This window comes from Daucus carota, chromosome 9 (genome assembly GCF_001625215.2).
Source record: "Daucus carota subsp. sativus chromosome 9, DH1 v3.0, whole genome shotgun sequence".
Lineage (NCBI taxonomy): Eukaryota > Viridiplantae > Streptophyta > Magnoliopsida > Apiales > Apiaceae > Daucus > Daucus carota.
This window is the reverse complement of record NC_030389.2, coordinates 3,748,825-3,770,585: the sequence shown is the minus strand read 5'-3', so window position 1 is coordinate 3,770,585 and position 21,761 is coordinate 3,748,825. Positions and strand designations below refer to the sequence as shown.

Genomic DNA, 21,761 nt, shown 5'->3' with positions numbered 1-21,761 from the left:
ATTATAAATATACAATTTTGAATATCTTTTGTCTAAAATACATATAAATAATTAAAGACGCTACTTTTTAATTATAATGTATTCTACTCGAAATTTAACACTTACGTATTCAATTTCATTACAAACACGAGCCATTACGTAACATATGAACATATATGAAATATGAAAAATTTGATTTAAATTGAATAATAAACTGTCACATATTAATATAGAAAAATATTTATAGATCGATAGTAAATTGTGAAAGCTAAATTTCCATTAGAAAATACAACGAGTTGGTTAATATAATTTAACTAAAATCCAATTCATTAATACTAAAATACTAATAAAATGGTGTTAAGAATTAAATTATAATTAATAAATTACGAATCATATACCCGCCCGTGCTTTGCACGGGGTTAAAGGCTAGTAAATTTTAATAAGATAACATAAGTCTAATCCTCATTTTACAAATTAGGGAATTATGCCCGTGCTTCGCGAGCTCCTATTAAAATTGTTTAATAATTGATTAAAATTGATGCATGATGAATTTGTTTTAAAAAAAGAAGCGTATGCGAATTTATAATATTATTAAGAATAATTACATCAGCAACGATGACTATGATTATACTCCTTACTATGTATAATTCATATTTATCCATACTGATCTAACATGCAAAAATATTATTGAGAAAAACTAAAAGTTTATACTTATTCGTAGTATTGACGCAAAATTTTACTTAACAAATTTTGCTTATAAATTCATATCCATTATTTAAAAATTATCGTTATTTTCATATCTGATATTTAAAAATTATTATTTTTAATAATTTTTTTTGATAAAACTATGTTGGATGGCAAATTATTAGGTTCAAGGAAAACTGGTTGAAAAATTATAAAACAGCCACATGTTTAAATCATTTTTATGTAACATTAGTGTGATCGTGTCACTTTTGGCTATTTCCCGACCAACATTATCTACTCTCGAAGAATGTCTTTAAATGTTATCAAATATTAATTTTATGCAATTTTTAGTAAATTTCAATCCAAAACAAACAAAAGAATAAATTACGGATAATACTTTTTCTAAGAATTGTATAAGTTTTATCAAAGCAAGTTTGATCTAATATGAAATGATGATCCAGAATCCCGGATCCCTCTAACTATACTACCCAGACTTGAATTAGATGAGTGAGCTAAACAATCGTCTGCTCTATTCCCAAATCCTTTTACATATACAATATTAACATTATTTTCAGTACTTATATCTTAAACTTATTATCATGAAAAAAAAACTTATTATCATGAAAGATTCTTGAAAATTAAAATTGATGTTATGACAAAATTAGGTGAGTCCTTACTTACATAGTCCTAGTTACTGTCAAATATGCAAGATATATATAGGAGATGTTGTGATTGACCCTTAAATCTCAAGGACTCATCCTTTGTTAATATGTGCATGGCATGTGAATGCAATATCCTCTCTTGTCGTCAAATACCTTATTTGTCTCTCATCCTCAGTAATTAGCTTGATTAATCCCTCAACATCATTAATACTTAATACGCGGAGTAATGTTTCATCTTGACAAGGGCGGCCAAGAGTTGAGTAAAGTTGATGACTGTAGGAAGAGGCTTCATACGGAGCATTTTATCAAACACAAGAAGAGCATCATCCAGCTTATCAAAACCAACTCTAGATTTCTCCAACAATAATTGTTCAAATTCCGAAAGATGATTGGGTATGTGATTAGGGTTAGGGCAAGTGTGATATTGAGAAAGTGAATGCAATCTAAGCAACGGAATAGTAGTAATAGTATTAGTAGTAGCATGTATCGGAAATCTGAGAAGAGTGTTCGAAAAGAAGCAAGTGGTAAAAGCCCTCCTCATTATCATGGTCATCGTCTTCTGATTTCTCTTGGCCCAGCTCTGTTTGTTATTCTACTCTGTTGAGTAGTTCTCAGTTTTCGCCCTGTTTACTGTGATTCAGTTTGGGAAAAATCTCAAATTGGTCACTGAAATGAGCCTGTAATATCAAAAATTATATCGAACTCAACGGGGTCTCATCCGTACCACTTTAGTAACGGATAATGACATGTTTGTTAGTTTGACTGTTTGACCAAACGGAAAGCTGACGTGGCGAACGTTTGTTTGACAGAGTCGTCCCTATCAGCATCTATGTGGATTGTAACATAACAAAACAATTAAATACCCTTATCCCCTACTCTCTTCCCAATCTCTCTCTCTATATAAACTTAACATGAGAAGATGATATTTAAGAGTGAGGCCCACGAGAGAGATGTTGCTAGAGATCTCAGGCCAACTGGAGCCTCGGTGAAGAAATATTCCATCATGCCAGACAGGGTAAAAAAACAGCAGACCCGAGAAATAAGTACTGCAATGACACCCGTCTCAGTTCTGGTCACCTGCTGCGCAAATGGAATGATGATGTGGTTGTGGACTGAAAATACTGAAAGTCTGGAAGAGAAGCTGGTGACACACGTAGAGATCCAATCTTAGTGTTCATGGTGGCTGCTCTATGAAGGAACTCTGCTTCTGATGAAAACTGGGCTGCTTCTTGTTGATTAGCATGATAGGTCTCCCTCACCGCGTTTTCAAGTGTCCGTGGTTATACTACAAGGACTTCTGCATATGCATGCAAAATATTGACCCAGTGCTAGTTTAAAAAACAGAAAAAAAAACATAAATTTCTATTATATTTTATAAAACTAATTATATTTTTATTTTTACTTATCCACTTTTCAAATTTATTAATTAACTATTGCTTTTATTGGCGTTTTGATTTTAACAGGTAATTTTAGATCTATAGATTATATAAAGAAATTTTGTTACCCATTTTTTTATCTTTTTCATCGAAAGTGGAAGTATCGAATAAACAAAATAAATTATTAATAGATCCCATCTTGTTACTCATTTTCTTATCTTATTTATTATTTTATACCAAATTTTTAAATTCCGTACACTATCCAAATATAATAAACTGGACATGACAGAGGGTAAAATATTTGATCCATATATAAATAATTTATTGAAACTGAATAATTTAAGATGACATAATCTTATGATTAATTCTAAAAATTTTAAGTACTTATATTAATGAATTAGTTTTTTTTATCGATATAAATGAATTAGTTAATCTTATACTTACAAATTTAGAGATAATTAGAATTACGTGATATCATAAAAACTCAAGTTTTTGAGTTTCAAAAAAAAAAGATTAGAAAATACTAATAAGTAGTAAATATAAATACTGTGTTTCTGTTCGTTGGCATGCAGCTTGGTGGCCTGAGTGAGGGTATTTGAGCTTGCAATGTAAGCATCAGAATGCCCTATTTCCAAAGACATATAATCTGAGGCTCCACTTAGCTTGGCCTCACTGCCAACAATATACATATTTTTACTGGGAAAAAGAAGAGAAGAGGGGATAGGGGCATTTAATCATTTTATAATGTTACAATCCACGTAGACGTAGATAGAGACGTCTGGCAGCCATACTGGCAAACAAACATCCGCCACATCAGCTTTCTGTTTAGTCAAACAGTCAAACTAACGGACCTGTCATTATTCATTACTAAAGTGGTACGGATGAGACCCCGTTGAGTTCGATATAATTTTTGATACTATAGCCTCACTTCAGTGACCAATTTGAGATTTTTCCCGATTCAGTTTTGGTTACTTTATCAAAAACCCGTTTTTATAAGTTTCTTTGCGATTTTGCTATTTTTTAAAAAAATTTGCAAAAATACTAAATTTTTAGAAAATATTTGCAAAAATACGGTCTGCAACTATATGCAATCAGATGCAACTTCAGTTAATTGGCTCCGCAAGGGCTGCAAATATGGTTGCATCTAGTTGCAAGTATGATTGCATGTGGTTGCAACGGGTTGCATACAGTATTTTTGCAAATATTTTCAAAAATTTGGTATTTTTGCAAAATAGTTAAAAAAGATGTAGTATTTTTGCAAAAACAATTTTAGACTTAGGTATTTATGAGAAAACCCCTAGTTTTTAACACCTAATTCTGTTTATAATAGAATATATATATATATAGTTAATATATATATAGAACTGATTTTTGAATATAGATTATTTTTACACCGAGCCGGTTTTGATGAAATTAAAATAATGAATTATGACTTATCTTTAGATGTTACTTTCTATGATAAGTACGCTGTTGGGTAATTTTATCTTTAGATGATTTATAACTTTAAAAAGATATAATAATGAAAATTAATTTAACATTGAGTGATGAAATTTAATTTTATAAAAATAATTATATAAAAACAGTAGTTGTGCGAAAAATTATAATGATCAACTTCTCACATCATGTTAGGCTTATATTTATAGTTCAGTTTTGCTTAAATTAAAAGAATTGTTTATACATGAAAAGTTATTTATAAGTGAAAAGTAAATTTTAATTTATACGTTTGGATAAAATTTTAATATATACTACTTTTTTCGAAGAAGAAGAATTAATATATACTACTTATTCGGTATAAAAATTATTAATATAATAATAAAATATAGATATGTGTAACTATCCAATTTGGCAACATTCTTAAAAATATACATCTTTTAGCCTAATATAACTCTGAGTGTCTGAGTGTCCGACGAACAGTTCGCGTAATTATCCTCCTCTCTAGCTTTCAGCAATCAGCATGTGTGAAATTGTTGGTTTCTTTAAATAATCAAAGTTTGATTTTTCAACAGGCTATGTGTTAAAAGGAAATATCTTCTTGGTTTATCAGTACCCCTCCGTCGCATTCATCTAACTTTACTGATTTTTTACATTTTTTTTTGATTTTCGTGTCCACACCGAATATATATAATTGATCGGACGAAGGGAGTGCAAACTAGCGAGTCTTTTATATGCTTCTGATATATATAGTTCAGTTCACCTAGCTATTTCCTTGAACTAAAGAGACACCAAGTTTCAATAAGGGTTAATGCTCTATTTCGTCACTCTATTTGATTAAAACTTTCAGTTGGCATACCGAGTCAAAAAAAAAATTCATTTAAATAATAAAGTATTTGAAAATTTTCAATCACATGATCAAGTTTAAAAAACATTTCAACGCCGTTAAGTAGGCCTTTGACTTTAACGGGTAACGTTAGTTTTAACGGATTTGTATAATCTTTTTCTCATATTTGAATAAAAATTAGGGTTTAAACTAGTGTTAGAGTTTGAATTGGGGGCTTCCGATTTCTGGTAGTGTTTTGGGCAATTGAGGGGTTAATTGGCTTTGGGTGGTGAAGATTGTGATACGGGGCGTACGAATTAAGTCGGAGGTCACATGGACCGCCGTTAGCGACGGCTCTGGTGGCAATCGGAGGAGGATAAAGGAGCTGGATTGGAGGGAGAAGATGCATAAGGGAGATATGGGAATGGTTGGGTGTGTATTATATTTGTATTGGGTGCGTTGTGAGCCTGAGTTTGAGGAGTATGGACGAGGGACACCGTTAGAGAGAGAGGGGGCGCGGTGCATGAGATTACAAGATGTAGGATGACCGGAGCTGATGTATCTGTTAAAAACTCAACACAGACTAACGGAATAGCCTATTTGAAAGTTTTGAATGATACAATTAGTTGACTGAAAACTTTTTTGACTCGGCAGGCCAACTGAAAATTTTGGTTAAGTAAAGTGATAAAATAGAGCATTAACCCGTTTCAATAATAAAGGAGACTATGAGATTGGTTTTGAGGCCAACTCCAACCATAGATCCTATTGATTCTTTAATGATTTATTAGCCTGTTGTCCCATCATGCTCATACATCTGCATATCCTCGCGTTTTTCTTTCTATCATAAAAAAAAAAAATTTACTTCAAATCATAATTTATTCTTGTAAAAATGGCTTGACATTAGATCTGCGGAACAAAATTGAATCACTGTTTATTCATCAGTTGTCATGAATTTAGTGCCTGTTTGGATGACAGAAGCAGAAGCAGCTTCTGGCTTCTGCTTTTCTTGTTCCGTTTGTGTAAAGAAGTAGAAGCACTTTTAAGAAGCTGAAAATACTAGCTTCTCTCTCACAGCTTCTGCTTCTTTTCCAAACACTTTATTAACTTATTTACTTCTCACTTCTACTCCACTTCTTTAATTTAAGCAAGAAATCACATCAAGTGATTTTCCTGTGCTATGATAATACTTGACTACTTGCTAAAGGGGAGTCTGAATTCTTTGACTCTTTCCATCGCCATCTTTCAGTTATTTTGCGACTTAATTGTGCTCCCGAGTTTTTTTTAAGGAAAAGAAAAGAGAAGAAGAGATGGTAGCACATTCAATTCCAAAAGATGATAGTGTGTTTTTGCCCTTTGCCGTTTAATATTAACTTTTCACCTGTGGAAATGATACTCTATTGATATTGAAAACACTGAAATTTGAATGTGGTAGCACTTTGTACACGGACAACCGACGAGATCAAAGAGCTTAATAAAATGAAATGGAATCATTCAAGTGGTTGAGCCCTTTTGCTTTTGTGATCACCGAAATCTATCTTTGTAAAGCAATTTCAACATTATGTTTGAACAGAATTTTATTCTTTCCCATAAAGATAACAAACATAAAGCATCTTCGTGAGGTCGTCTTGGTGGCAACCTTTGATCTTTACTAGTTACTGTTAAGATTGTTTTAAGTCTCTTCATGGCAAATATTTTTGTGATAAAAGCGTAGTCTAAGAGAAGAGTATGTGATAACTGGATTGACTTATGGATTGACTGATACAGAGTATGAAATCTGGTTGCGCGATTAATGGTTTTGCGCTTAAGACGCAATATGTGTGTTCAAATATTAGCGACTTAATGTGATTCTAAAATCAGCTCAAAAAACCGCTCAAAAAGTTCGTTTAAGCGCTAAACTGCACTAAAAAACGCTCAAGTCTGGTGTGTGTATTATTTTTGATGATCAGGAACCTCTTTATCGTATTGTATAATGTAACTTCAACTCTGTCAGACATTGTTTTTAAACCTAAAACTCAAACTCTGATAAATTAATTATAAAGAATTCTTAACAACACAAATTAAAACACGAATACAACAATGCACATAATTCTTCGAAATTAACTAATACTTTAAATACTTAATACAAGTGTGAACAAATACGTATTCCACATTCCTCAAACCAAAAACAATGAGAGCATTAGACGCAAAAGCACAATGGCCACTCACATTTCTCCTGCAGTAACAAGGCCTTATAAATATGGCGTGTGTCGAGCACATTCCGCCATATCTATCTTCAACAAATAATACAAAGTACAAATACATTCTCAAATTTCTCAGAAACCTTTTTCTGATCATGGCAGTAGCCATCAAAGTTCATGATCATCCAAGCAAAGACCTCGAAGAACAAGCCACAAAAGCACTCGAAACAGAGGAGGCATTTGATTATTCCAAAAGATCACAGTGGCTTAGAGCCGCGGTGCTGGGAGCAAACGATGGCCTGCTCTCAACCGCGGCTCTGATGATGGGAGTAGGAGCTGTTAGAAGAGATAACAAGACCATGATCCTCACTGGGATTGCCGGGCTAGTTGCAGGTGCTTGTAGCATGGCCATTGGTGAATTCGTGTCAGTATATTCTCAATACGACACAGAGATGGAACAAATAAAGAGGGAGGCCATGCATGGAAATGTTGGGAAGGCTGAGATAGAGGCAAAGGAAAAGAAGTTGCCGAGTCCTCTTAAAGCAGCCGCTGCATCAGCATTGATGTTTGCTGTAGGAGCCATCGTGCCCCTGCTGGCTGCAGCGTTTGTGATGGACTATCATGTGCGGTTGATGGTGGTAATAGGATCAGTAAGCTTTGCACTGATAGGGTTTGGAGGTCTGAGTGCCAAGCTAGGGAAAGCCCCTGTGATTAAGTCTATATCTAGAGTTCTAATCGGAGGATGGTTAGCCATGGGGATCACTTTCGGATTAACCAAATTAGTAGGTTCTACTGGATTGTAAATTGTATTCATGTTTAGAATGTAGGATAAATGCAGTATTTCCACCTTTTATGAAGAATTTATATACTTGCTATACTACAAATGAAATAAAAGCTTTCCTTCACCAATAAAATTTATAATTAGAATCTAATTTTTGTTATTCGCTATTTAGGTAGAAATGTGACACTGTTGCCAGTACAAGAACTCGTATACTGTTAGTAATCTAGTTAATCCATTAAGTATGAGTTGCTACAATCCTAATCACTGATCCGCAAAATATACCTAATGTATCCCTCTTTGTTACGTGTTAACTATGATCAATTTTTTCACTGTCGTAGATTCCCTAAATGAGATGCGAGATGCAGGAGACTTGTGTACTAGCACAACGGATTGTTGTTTCTACAACTACAAGTATAGTAGTAGTGTCCACAAGAAAGCCACTAAAGTACATCCAGTACCAGTGTTGACAAATTTCTAATATTTTATCATTAGTTTTAGTGAATACCAGATAAGGATGGAGCAATAACTGATATCCCTGCAAATGATTTCCCACTGTAATATTAGCTCAACAAGCTTTATGGCAGTAGTACAATAAAGATAGTACAAAAAAGAAAAGAAAATTAAAAGCATTGTTAACTTGCACATAAAATATATAGGTTACTGTACTGAAGGTAAATATATAATTCAGGGGCCGTTTGGACAAGCTTAAAAAAATTGACTTCTTGTTAAAAGTAAATAAGTGGATTAGAAGTGAGAAGTAAATAAGTTAATAATATGTTTGGAAAAGAAGTAGAAGCTCTGAGAGAAAAGCTAGCATTCTAACTTCTTAAAAATGCTTCTACTTATTTACACAAAAGGGTCAAGAAAAGCAGAAACAAGAAGCAGGAGCTGCTTCTGGTAAACAAACAGGCGCTCAATTTCAATGTCCACTGAACAACAGAAAGCAGCAGATTGTACTTATCAAAAAAGAAAGGAAATAAAGCAGATTGTAGAAGATCCTGGAATAATTTAAAACAATTGATGCTAATGCAAGGCAGGTTTTATTTTTCCACCGAACCAACCAAAATCACAAGGTTTTAAATTAGATAGAAATGGCAAATAAACAATTAGCACCCGGTAGAAACAAAAAGAAAAAGCAAGCCAAAGTGTGTTGATTTCTAAGAAAAAAGATAGTGATAGCCTAAAATTGAACTCCTTTTGACGAGTCATAACTAACCATATTACTCCAACAAAGGGACAGAGCTTAAGGATATTGACATATATACTCCCTAATCTAAAATTGAACTCCTTTTGGCGAGTCATAACAAACCATGATGCTCTTTTACCGTTTAACGTTGATTGTTAACAAAAAAGCATTGAGTCGGCATAAAGATTGAAAGTATGCACAAAGATCTGCATATTTTAAGAAGCGATAGCATCTGATTCAACACATAATATAAAAGAAGGTCGGCTCCTGATGGCTTTGTTGGCAACAGAAGCAAGGTATTTCAGGGCTTGAAAGTCTGTGTGTAAAGAGAACATATTCCAGTGGTCATGTTAAGTTGAGGATTAGGACTAAAAACGTCATTGCAGACGGTTTTGATTAAATATACTCCAACAAAATTTAATTACAATTCTGTTGCTATAGTATCATAGTTATTTGCGTAATCATGTACTAATAAGAAGCCTAGTAGCATCATATTAATTTTAACTTCTAGAGTGACCAAAGGCGCTTAAATAATAATTACCCTACAAAAACGGTAGTTTAAATTCAAATGCTTCATTTTCATATACGTTCAGTATATCACATGGTTGTTACGTCGGTGAGTCGAGTCGACCGGACTCTCCGGCAAGTCGAGTCGTGACTAGTCGAGACTAGTTGTAGACTAGTCGACTTGTCGACAAGGTATAAAATTAATAATATATATCATATATACTTCTATTTATATGTGTGACAAATTATATATGTGTTCTAACTTCTAAATTCCCACTTCTAATGATTCTTTTTATGCTTTTCTCTTATTTATACTTGTTTGAGATCTGAAAGACCTAAACCTACAAAGATAAAGACCACGAGAAAATTGAAAGAAGACTAAAGAAGAGAAGAAAACTATGTAAACATGTAATCTAATATAGCAATTTCCTACTATTGTACCTAACAAAGAGATTACTTATCAAATGATTAAACATTCAAATTCAATCAATGAATTGTCACAATATTGCTGTCCAAGCCAGCAACATCAGAATAAATGCAGAACAACAAAACTGAACAGAAACATAGCTTAAACTGCAGAAATCTAGGCAGTCTCAAGCTGCAGAAATCTGGGCACTAGCAGCTTAAAACTGCAGAATTCTGGGCCCTTTTAAGTGCAGAATGCAATTGTGTAACTGCAGAAGAGTGCATAACACCAGAACACATAACTGTATAGTAATTAAAACCATAAACTAGAGAGCATAAACTGCAGAACCAAGTTAAAAAAGTGGAAAAAAGTAGAATTAAGCTCCAGTCGACCGACTGGGGCTTCCAGTCGACCCGACTAGTCGACCCAGTCGACCAGTCGATCATGAGTCGGGCGAAATACTTACATTTTTCTAGTCGACCAGCCCAGTCGAGCCCTACATACCGACTGCTCGACTAGTCGACGACTAGTCGCGACTAGTCGAGCGACTCAATAACAATGGTATATCAGGAGCTTATGTTGCATGAAGTCCTCAGTGAGCTTATGTTGCGTTCACTTGAATAGCTTATGTTGCATGAACTCCTAAGTCGGTGTAGTGTTCACTTGAATAGAATGGAAGGAGGTGAGAATGAAATGAAAAATTATAAAAAACGGGTTAATTATCAATTTGGTCACTGAAATGGACTTAATATATCAAGTTGATCACTGAACTCAAAACGGTATCAAGATGGTCACCAAAGTCACCATAAATATCAAACAAGTACCTTGAAATATGAGTTTAAGCAATAAAAATATTATTTAAAAAGTTTTACATATTATTTTTAAATATTACCACAACCAACTATAAGGTTATGACTTCTAGTATTTAAAATAATATATTTATATTTTATCAAGTTTATTTATTATTTATATTTTATTATATAGTTATTTTCTTTATTTTAATTAAAAATAAATAATAAATAAACTTGATAAAATCTAAATATATTATCATAAATATTAGAAGTCATAACCTTTTACTTGGTTTTAGTAACATTTAAAAATAATGTGTAAAACTTTATAAATAATATTTTTACTGCTTAAATTCATATTTCAAGATCGTTGTTTGATATTTATAGCCACTTCAGTGACCATCTTGATACCGTTTTGAGTTCAGTGACCAACTTGATACATTAAGCCCACTTCAGTGACCAACTTGATAATTAACCCTATAAAAAACTTACATGGAAAAAGAATAAAGTATGAGAAAATAGTGACCAAATAAGAGTAAGTCTAAATTTTCTAAAATGAAATCGTAGGGAAACATGATGTTGAAGTGAAATGAGCATTCATTTCAAAACACGAGGGTTAAATTTTTGGTTCAAACAGTTGGAATTGAAATGATCGAAGTAATTAAATCATAAACCTTTTCTCTAATCACCCCCTATTTAGACTACAGATTTCATTTCATTCTCCCACATACCATTCCATCCAAGCGAACGCAGCCCTAATGTTGTATTTAGTTGGGGTGAATGGAATAGAATGGAATGAGTGAATAAAGAATGTAGCATTCCTTCATAAAGTGGAGGCCTTGAACTATAGTTAAGTGTGATAGGAATGGAATGTTGGAGGGAATACAATTATTAAACATTTAAGTAAATTATAGTTCAAATTTCATTCTATTTCCTCCTTTTTTTTTCTGGTTCAACCATACACAACTTAAAAGTTGTGTCACTTGCATGGAATGTAATGAAAAATTATAAAAAAAAATTGTAAAGAAAGAAGAAAGCATGAGACAATAGTGATTGAATATGAGTGACATGAAGATTGCAGGAAACAGATGAAGGGGAATGAGCAATTGTTATAAAACATGTGAATTAGATTTTTAGCTTAAATAATTTGGAATGGTTTGTTGAAGGATTGAAAATCACCAATTTAGAGTATAAATTTCGTTTCATCCAAATGAACTCGGTTCTAAGTCCTAAATCTTCGATTGATCTTAAACCATGAGCATGTTTGACAATAAAGAAAACCAACTTATGAGGGTTTTAAGCTGTTATTAACCTGTTTGGCAACCAAACATTGGGTGGTGATGTGCTAGAAATATTACTTTTAAATCGCAAGCGCACGATCACCGTTTTAATATTTATGATTCGATCCACAGAGATTAAAATTATTTTCGAAACCTTTAATAATTAACCTAGGCGAATTAGAACTAGTTTTGAGAAAAGAGTTTTTCTAGAATTAATTCTAAAATCTCCCAATTACCTAACTTAATCCAATCAAACTATCTTAAAAAGTTAATTAATTCGGTGCACCAAAAGCCGAATGCTGAACAAATGAATAAGCAAAGCAACGGCCAAATCATATCAACCAAAATACATGTTTTAACAACAGTAATAATAGCTAGGGGTGTGCATGGTGCGGTTTGGTGCGGTTCCGGACATTAACCGTTACCAAACCGATGAATGCGGTTCGGTTCGGTTAATCATCATTAACCGTAACCGAACCAATTAAAACGGTTTTTCGGTTGCGGTTAACCATTAGTCGGTTGCGGTTTTTTTTCGGTTTTTCAACTATTATTTGCTACTCTTGTGCATAATGATTTTTTTAAAAAAATATAAAATTTTCTTCGACATGTACAATATGCTCATTTACTATTTACTACTGTTTTTATATGAGGATATAGGAAATATTACATACTTTCATCTAAAAAACCTTAATACACAATAAAAACTAAAACACATATATATTTTGACAAGAAATTAGATGATGTCAAGTCAATAAAATTACTCAAAATCAACTAATCATGAAATTCAAATAAAGAGTTCTCAAAAAGTACATAAATAAAAAAAGTAGAATACGTTTCATAATAAAATTTGATCAGCTGATTAACAGCAAAAATATTTCTGCTTTGTGGCAAATCACAATAGCCTAGTTTTCGATCAAGCGCTCCTCCAAATATATGGGTGCCCGGTTATTTAAGTGACTCAGCAAGTATGCAAGTACGGGTTTGTAGAAGAAGAACCTCTATATAAAATTAGATGTGAAGTTTAAAAATGACTAAGGTGCTTTATTACTATTATTAATATATATATATATATATATATAGAATATATATATATATATTATATATATATATATCGGTTCGGTTAATTTCGGTGCGGTTTTAGCATAAAACCGAAAATAAAACCGCACCACTAATTTCGGTTTTTATCTCGGTTATTTTCGGTTTTATTTGCGGTTTGGTTTTTTTCGGTGTGGTTTTTCGGTTTTTTTAGGTTTTTTTTGCGGTTTCGGTTTTTTCTGCTCGCCCCTAATAATAGCTCACCAGTGGTATATAGAGGTTCAGATAATGACTAAAATCAAATATTAATACAATCTTAATATCACAAACTAATGGAACCCACGAAACAAACTTAAGTTAAAGCAAAGCAAACACATAAATTCACCAGAATACTACACAACTCAGAAAAAGACTCGGTGGAAACAAGACTCGACGAACTAAAAAAACCAGGAACTGAAACAAAACTAACACAGCTGCACTCGATTTATTGGACTCAAAACAGGGACTCAGCTACCCGAAAACAAAACACAGCAGATGACTCAACTGAACTCGGCACTCAGAACTCAAATACTCGGAAAGAAAACAACAGCAACTCAGTAATGGACTAAACAAAGAACAGTAAACTAAGAAAACGACTCGGCAACTCGACTCATACAACTTGCGAATGATTCGAACAACTCTGAAAACCAAACTCCTAAGAACACAACCAGAAACTACGAAATTCAAAACCCACAAAAGGAAGCAAAGACTCAGTGATACAAACAACCATAACTCGGGAACCAGAAAATTCTAAACAATGAGACTCGACAAACGCAGCAGCAACAAGAACTCGACTCCAACAAAAACAGAGCAAACTCAGTACAAACAACTCGGTAACAGGACAGACCTAGTCGACTCAGTACTCGACTCGGTAGTCATTACTAGCTAGTCAACTCAGTAAAGCAGACTTCGACTTAAGTTACAAAACTCACAGTAAACCAGAAAGACATTCGACTTAATAAAAGAAAATGGAAGGGGAGAGTGATTCTGCGTGGATAAGACGAACTGGGATAAAAAGAAACTGGGTTTGTTAATGTTTTAAACGAGAACAGGGGATGTTGCTTTTTAACTAAATCAACAGAAATAGAGTAACTCGAGGCTGTGTAACGAGGGTTTTAAATCTAATTTTTAAGCAACTTAAACAATAAACTAAGAACAAGAAAATTTGGGGGTTTTAAATTGAAACCCTAACACAAATTAATTTTGTGCTAGGACTTAGTTGACTATTTTAAGAGATCACAAATCTATACTAATCACAAACTCAATGATTCTTCATTTCCCAAAAGCTTAAAAGCATGTGGTGGTACTTGGAAGATTCATATCATTTGAGGCAAGAAAATGTAAAGAGACAAAATATAAACTAAAGAAAGATTTGCATTAAAATAAAAGTGTTTACAAATAGAGACGAGAGCATACAAATTAAAACTAGATCTAGACTATAAAAGAGAGGCTACTAAAAAGAGAAAATCCTATGTAGGTTGAAACATGATGGGGAGGTGTGTATTTATAGGGGGAAATAAGGGTAGAGGGGGGGTGTAGATGTCCCATCTAGATGCTTCCATGAGAATATTCCCCTATGATCCTTTTCTTCCCATCTTTTTCTCTTTTTTGCTTTATTCTTTTATTTCTTCAAGCATTTTGCAATATTCCTGAAAAAAGACAAATAAACAAATAAATAAGTGAGAACAAGCAATAATTAGGGACTTAAAAATATGAAAAATATGCACTTATCAGGTGGGCTTAAAGTCAAAAACAGCTCAAAAGTCAGAAGTCCCTGATAGCTAGGGGTGAACACGGGTTGGGTCGGTCGGGTTAGAGCCAATAAAACGACCCAACCCATTTAATTCGATTTTTAAAAATTCAACCCGTTAATCCAAAAATATATGTCTAACCCAACCTTACCCAATCTTTCTTTCTCGTTTCCCCTCTTTAAGTTCAAATACCCAAATACAAACACAACTTAAAGTCAAAACTTTCACATTAACTTAAAATCACAAAACCAACTATAAATCATAACTTATTTCAAGCCCACCAAACATGCTCATAATCTCAACCATAATCAAATATGGGGAGATCAAATGAAAAATAATCCAATTTCCGTGCATGCTCATCTTGGCTAAGGGTTTGTTTGTCCCATCTTAAAGTCGAGACTTAAAACTGTTTTCAACTTTAAGCTGAAAAATGTCTGTTTGTGTAACAGGTCAGAAGCTAATGAACTATTAAATTTTTTAAACTCTTTCTTGAAAAAAATTACTCATAAGACATAAATTATCTATAAATCACTTTTATTTTATTTGTTATATTTTTAATAACTCATAAATCTTTAATAAGTCAAAATTACTCAAATAGATATTTTAAACTCCTAACTATCACATAAGTCACGTTAACTCATAAACTCGGCCAAACCGCTCTAAAACTCGCTCTTGGTTGGACAGTAGTAATGCCCCGCACGTACCAAATCACAAAATCACACTTCAATATGGTCCTAAATAAAGAAACTCAAGCGCATCATCTGTAAATGTGCAAGTGTTAGGATAAACAGTACTCTCAACTCTCAAGTTAGTGTTGAATTGTCATTGGTACACTAATACGTGCCACAGGAAGATCTTTCAAGTTTCAACCACAATAGATAGGAAGAAGAGACCAAAAGTCATCAAAGACTATCACTGAATCTAATACTTGCCAAAGTAAAAACTGGGACCTGTCTCAACCTATTTACTAGTTAGGGTTGATTGTATAATGAATGCATAAAGCTGCAAAAACAGGATTCAAATAGCTAAAACAAGTCGACATACAATTAAAAAAGGTCAAAATTTAAGAAGTCACTAAGAGAAGAATCTTAAAGGACAAGGCAGCAAAACTAAATTGTCCGAACATTTGAAATGCGTTCAGTAGCAAAAACAAATGGTTTTAGTACAGTAAATTTAATGAAAGCAACTTGCCAACAAAAACACTAATGCACTACCATCATGGTTATCCGTGCAAATTGCAAAGACAATTCTCCTTACCTAATTCGGATGCAACACAGGGCGACTGAACTGTCCCATTATTATACCAAGTAGCACGCTTTTCAATGAGTTCAAACACAAATTTATCGAGCTTTTCAACGGTGACGTTGGGCATTACTACGACATGAGCAATGTTCCCTTGGCAAGCTAGCTGCCACTTGCGTATAAATTCTTCATCATGAGGGCGCTCAAATACCACTGTGCTGCTCAGTTCATTTAGCATCACCCCGATTCCAGCATCTCTAAGGCGGCCCTTTAGGTAATGTGCATTTCTCAGGCATTTCTGAACTTCTTTCTGAAACCCCTTGTATCCTTTCCGGTTTAAAGTATACCAAAGGAATATAGGAGCATGCCCATTTCGGCTACCCATGATAGTTGCATCCCTAGAAGCAAGATACTCCACATCCCTGGAAAGAGCATTGATGTGTTCTAATCTTGTTATTTGAACACCACAGGGCATTGGACAACCAACAAATTTGTGACCTGACACACTGACACTTCCAATGGGCTTTTTGAATGAAACTTTTGGTGCCTGTCATCAATAAAAACCAGAAGAACGACTTCATCTTATTTGTTTACTTTGGTAAAATTAAATATAAGTGCACAGTGAAGCAGTGTTAAGAATTACTTGTCCCAAAACGAGATCGCTCAGCGTTAATGCAAAATAATGTTCTCCACCAACCTAAGATTTTTCCATTTAGATGTTTTTCTTTTCATTTTTTTTGATATATTTATGCAGATGTTTAGAAGATAGGTGTCAAGATAGAAGTGGGATTAAGATACATATGTCATATGTGAAATAACAAGCCAACCTGGGTCGTTCTTTAATCTCGATATATGTGAAAGAAGATAGTGGTATTGCTGCTTTTTAAAAATGAGGATTATCAATTATGGTTTTCAATAGGAACAACGTTTCACTTATTTTATATACGCTGTCTGTCCGGTTACCTAGGTGCTTTCAAGTAAACAACAGTAACTTCAACATATTTTGCTCTCAAGATCTGAAACTTCATCTCTGATTAAAAATAGAGACTCAGCCTTGGAGAATAAATTTTGTTGAACTATCTGATAAAATCTTGCTGCAACAAACACATAGTACGAGCACCAGAAGCATGTAATCATGAAGAAATATTCATGGGCATTCAGATTATCTAGCATTACCAATCAAAAGTAACATTTGAGGAAGTTGAACATTAAATCAACCTAAAAAGTGGACACAATACTGTTAAGAGTCACTCCGGTGCGTGGTACAAGTACGGGGACATGGAACATTATCTTCCAAGAATAGGGTACGAGGACCTTTATATTGGATACGAGGGTCGATCCAGGGACCCCATTAGCAGTTACTGATTCTAATTGTTAAGAACTATAAGATGTCCTGTTGTTGCATTGGCAACCCCATGATAATAATTGTTCTTTTCCTATAGGTGATCAAATCTTCTTCATACTACATTTTCAAACTTCCCAAGAGAGCTTTTCTCCGATCTCAAGCTGTTGGCCTCTTCCTTTTTCTTTCACTCTTTCATATTGTGATTTTCTGTTTTCTTATCTTCATATTTAAAAGGTAGGTGGGTCACTAGATTTACATCACCCCTTGGTGAATTAGGACGAGATGAAATCGCGTCTGGGAAGAGGGTTCGGTTTGTCATTTGGCACACAAATCATGTACACAGGGATATATATATGTTTTCAAAAAGAAAAACATAATTAAACTCACCCGTTTGACAAAAGGCATCATGAGGCCAAAGAGAGCACCATCACAGTGAATATAAAACCGGTCATGGCTAAACCCAGTTTCCTCAAGGGTCTTTATAACAAGATCAAGATCATCAACCGCGCCTTTTACAGTTGTTCCTGCAGAATGTTTTAATTCAGCATTATGTCACACATGGAAAAATTTATTTTAGAATTTAGAGAAAGGACAATACCAATATTGACATTAATAATTGCTGGTTTGTCCTGGTGACAAAGTAATTTGGCTTTAAAATCCACACAGTCAATCTCCCCCGAGGTCAAGGTGTTGACTTTTTCGCATTCCATGCGGTACATTCGTGCTGCTTTGAATATAGAATAATGTGTGTCACGCGATGCATACAAGATGCCATCAGGAAATACTTCCCTCCTGTAGAGTTAACTTTAAATTCTCTGATATATTTCAAAGCAGCTTAATCAATAAAAAAGTATCAGAAGGTGTAAGAGAAGAACTACTGACCCGACTAATATACCATGAAGATTTCCTTCTGTGCCACAGTTCGTGATGTAGCCCCAGTATTCATTCTTCTCCAATTCCCATAGGCGAGCAAACCAATCCAGTACACCAACTTCAAACTGCCTGGAATGGACACCATAATTGCTCTCTATGAAAGGATCTCCAAGGTTGTTAATTGAGAAGTGTTGCAATTGTCCCAGTGCACCATAATCAAATTCCAAGTTATACGGGTAACCTGTTGCACACATATACTTCAATTGACAACAAATAAGGATACACGGACATGGTACGAGATAACTCTTATTTGAATATGGTAGTATTAGGTCCTCAAGTTCAGATCCAGGGTACAAATTATTTAAGTTATGTAGATAGGTTTGATACAGCTGTAGATTAATAAAGCCACTGAAAAACTACTTTACTTGGTGAGTTACTATATACACTACATATGAGAGCTAGGAAGTAGGAACACATTTCAAAACTCAAACTTGATCCTGCAGGCATATGTAGTTCCCTATGCAATCAAAAATTAACAAGTAACGCTCATTTGTTCACGTGAAGCAAAAACCAATTTAGAACACACTCCACAAACATATATATGAACTTTATAAAATTTCAAACATAGTCAAATTTTGTGTTTAATCTTCTTGTACAGTACATATACAACATAAACTCACTTTACATGAGGGAAGTTATACTTACTCCTCATAAAACGTACATGGAAAAGGGCCCCTTTGACTTATATAATTTTAAATTCATTATTATCATGTATCATTGTATTCACACATGAATTAATATAACTTAGCATATACAACTGAAAATAAAGATAAACCAACAAAGTACAATTGATTACAATATTTCTTACTTAAGGATATGAAATAGTAGAATAAATCATAAATATGTATCGTAGGTAAGGAAGTAAGGACTTTCACAAGTCAAATTGATTAACTTAAAGTGTACGAAGAGTTCTAGTAAAATTACCTTTACATAAGTGAAAATTTATAGCACATTAGCTTCTTCCTACTAAACAATGTGAAGGCAATTGTGTTTCAGGGAATAAGTTAAATACTTACACGTATATGTTTTTACTATTTGATAGTGATTTTATAGTTCTTGTTCTTCTTCTAATGTAAAAAGAGATTTAACATAGTAAACTCATTTGTTTCGCAACATACTACCTATAAATGAAAAGTAATACATAATATAATTTGTTTAAGATTTTAATACTATTAAGAAATATTTATACTGATTTTATAAATTTAGGAGTTTGCCACATGATATTTATACCAACTTCAATAATTGAAATGATACTTTGGTGAAGAAAGTGAAATCTATGGCCAATTTGATATTCAACCCTTTTTAATATTTTATTATCCGACATATTATACATCTTTAAAAATTAGGAAAATTGCTTTTGTTTATAAGTTACAATGAAACCTAAAATAACAACAAATTTTGGAGTAAATCAAAGAAGCCCTTTAACTAAACCTCATATGCAATAAATACAAGCTTAGCAAGTCAGTAAAATTACCCAAGTGATGCTTAGTCCTCTCAAGCAAAGACCTTCTATATCGAGCCAACACGCTAGCCATATGCGCCTCCCTTTCTCCCGTAACCTCATCATCAGCATCGGGTTCCGTAACCTCAAGGCACATAGTATGGACATTTCTTCCAAGTACAATCTCCCTCTCCTTTTTCATGACTACCCCATTTTCCCCACTTTTGACGCTCTCTCGAGCTTCATCAGCTAAAGGGGGCAAAGGGTCTTTAATAATAGCTGTTGTATCAAAATCCTCAGGCAAAGGATCCACATTCTCAAGATTCAGCTCTTTCACAATAACCTCGACACTTCCAGCCATTACTAATCAATTAATCATCAAGAAAATATCAAATCTCATGTAAACATGATCATTTATCAAAAAGGAAGCAAACCCACATGCATCTACAGATCAATTAATATCTTACCATGAAAAGATTCAAACTTGACACAAAAAATTAAAGTTTCAAGCTTCCTTAATTTATCAAACAGAAATACAAAGAAATTTTATATACACATATGTAATTAGACACAATAAAAGATCTGGGGTTTGATTGTACCTTGGGATGCGTGATTTTCCAGGAGAATCTCAGTGAGTTGTTGAGGACGTTATGGAGATTGACCAGACGAAAAGAGAGAGAAGTACAAAAGCTACGGTTTTGTGTATATATATCCTGTTTGGCTATTTTATTTTTCACCTGAAATAAATACGTAAATATCTATATTTAATTATTTACAAATATAAAAGAAGACTGCTCAGAGCAAGTCCAATACTAGATGCTATATATCTGTTGCTATTGTTATCTGTTCTAAAAATCGGTGATTAATCACGATTAGTCACCGATTAATCTCTGTTTCGTAGCTCGCCGAACTGATTAAATCTCCGATTAATCACCGATCAATCCGATTAATGCCCGAACAATTCAATTAATCTCCGATTAATCCTTGTTCTGTGACTTCACCGATTAAGTCTGATTCCCGCTTTTTACAACACTGCTATTGTTATAATATAGCATCAAAAAATGTTTTTTGGTGCTAAAATAAAACTTGCACTACAATGCTAAGTTTTATAACTAGTTTCAAAAAAAAAAACTACTCCCTCCGCCCCCCGAGTAGTATACATCGGGGGACGGGGACGCGACACGGACTTTAATGCTGCTGCAAATTGTAGTTGTGCAATTTTTTTCTAAAATTTTTCTTTTCTGAATTAAAGTCTGAATGTTATATTTTTATACAGAAAAGGAAAATCTCAAAAATAAGTTATGAAACTATATTTTATAAGAGCATTGAAATACGTGTCGAGCAGTTAAAAAGAAACGTATAAAATTAAATGGGACAGAGCGAGTATAAAATACGATGTTTCTGGTATATCCGCCTGCCGTTTATGACTCCGACCATAAAAAAAGTATTATATATGTGGGCTAAAAAAAGTTGAGCATATGTGGGCTAAAAAGCATTTGGTTTTTATTACTTTGTCACTCAAGTCGGTGGTAAAAAAGCATGATAAACCCAACTTTGTTACTCAGATTTTCTTGTCAGTTTGATGATTTTGTGTAGACGTACGTGTGCTACTTCCTTCCGCATCTTAGTTGGAGTTGCCAATTTGCTGGCCGATAAATACACATCAAAGTAATTATTACTTGCCAGCAGTGTTGTACCGACTTAGTTGGTAGGGTCATTATCCAGGAATTAATCAGATAACCGGAAATTAATCGAAATGATTAATCGAATTATTAATTGAAAATAATTTAATATTATTTTATAATTATATATATCTGTATATGTAATAGATATATAATTTTATACCATAAGAATAGCTAATATTTATATATCACAAATAAAAAAACACACAT

The 21,761-nt window shown here is 33.5% G+C and overlaps 2 protein-coding genes across 2 annotated transcripts; one reads left to right on the top strand and one right to left on the bottom strand.

Annotated features, from left to right (window-relative positions):
• The first annotated feature begins 7,137 nt into the window (after positions 1 to 7,137).
• On the top strand, positions 7,138 to 8,049 carry LOC108202063 (vacuolar iron transporter homolog 1-like). The gene has a single exon (XM_017370435.2). The coding sequence runs from the start codon at positions 7,195 to 7,197 to the stop codon at positions 7,936 to 7,938; it is 744 nt and encodes a 247-aa protein (XP_017225924.1). The 5' UTR covers positions 7,138 to 7,194; the 3' UTR covers positions 7,939 to 8,049.
• A 7,862-nt stretch (positions 8,050 to 15,911) lies between these two features.
• Positions 15,912 to 20,625, bottom strand: LOC108202733 (serine decarboxylase). The gene is made up of 6 exons (XM_017371259.2): positions 20,469 to 20,625; positions 19,903 to 20,232; positions 18,378 to 18,609; positions 18,094 to 18,287; positions 17,883 to 18,019; positions 15,912 to 16,697 (listed from the first exon to the last, which is right to left on the bottom strand). The coding sequence occupies exons 2-6, from the start codon at positions 20,228 to 20,230 to the stop codon at positions 16,131 to 16,133; spliced, it is 1,458 nt and encodes a 485-aa protein (XP_017226748.1). The 5' UTR covers positions 20,231 to 20,232; positions 20,469 to 20,625; the 3' UTR covers positions 15,912 to 16,130.
• Positions 20,626 to 21,761: the final 1,136 nt, after the last annotated feature.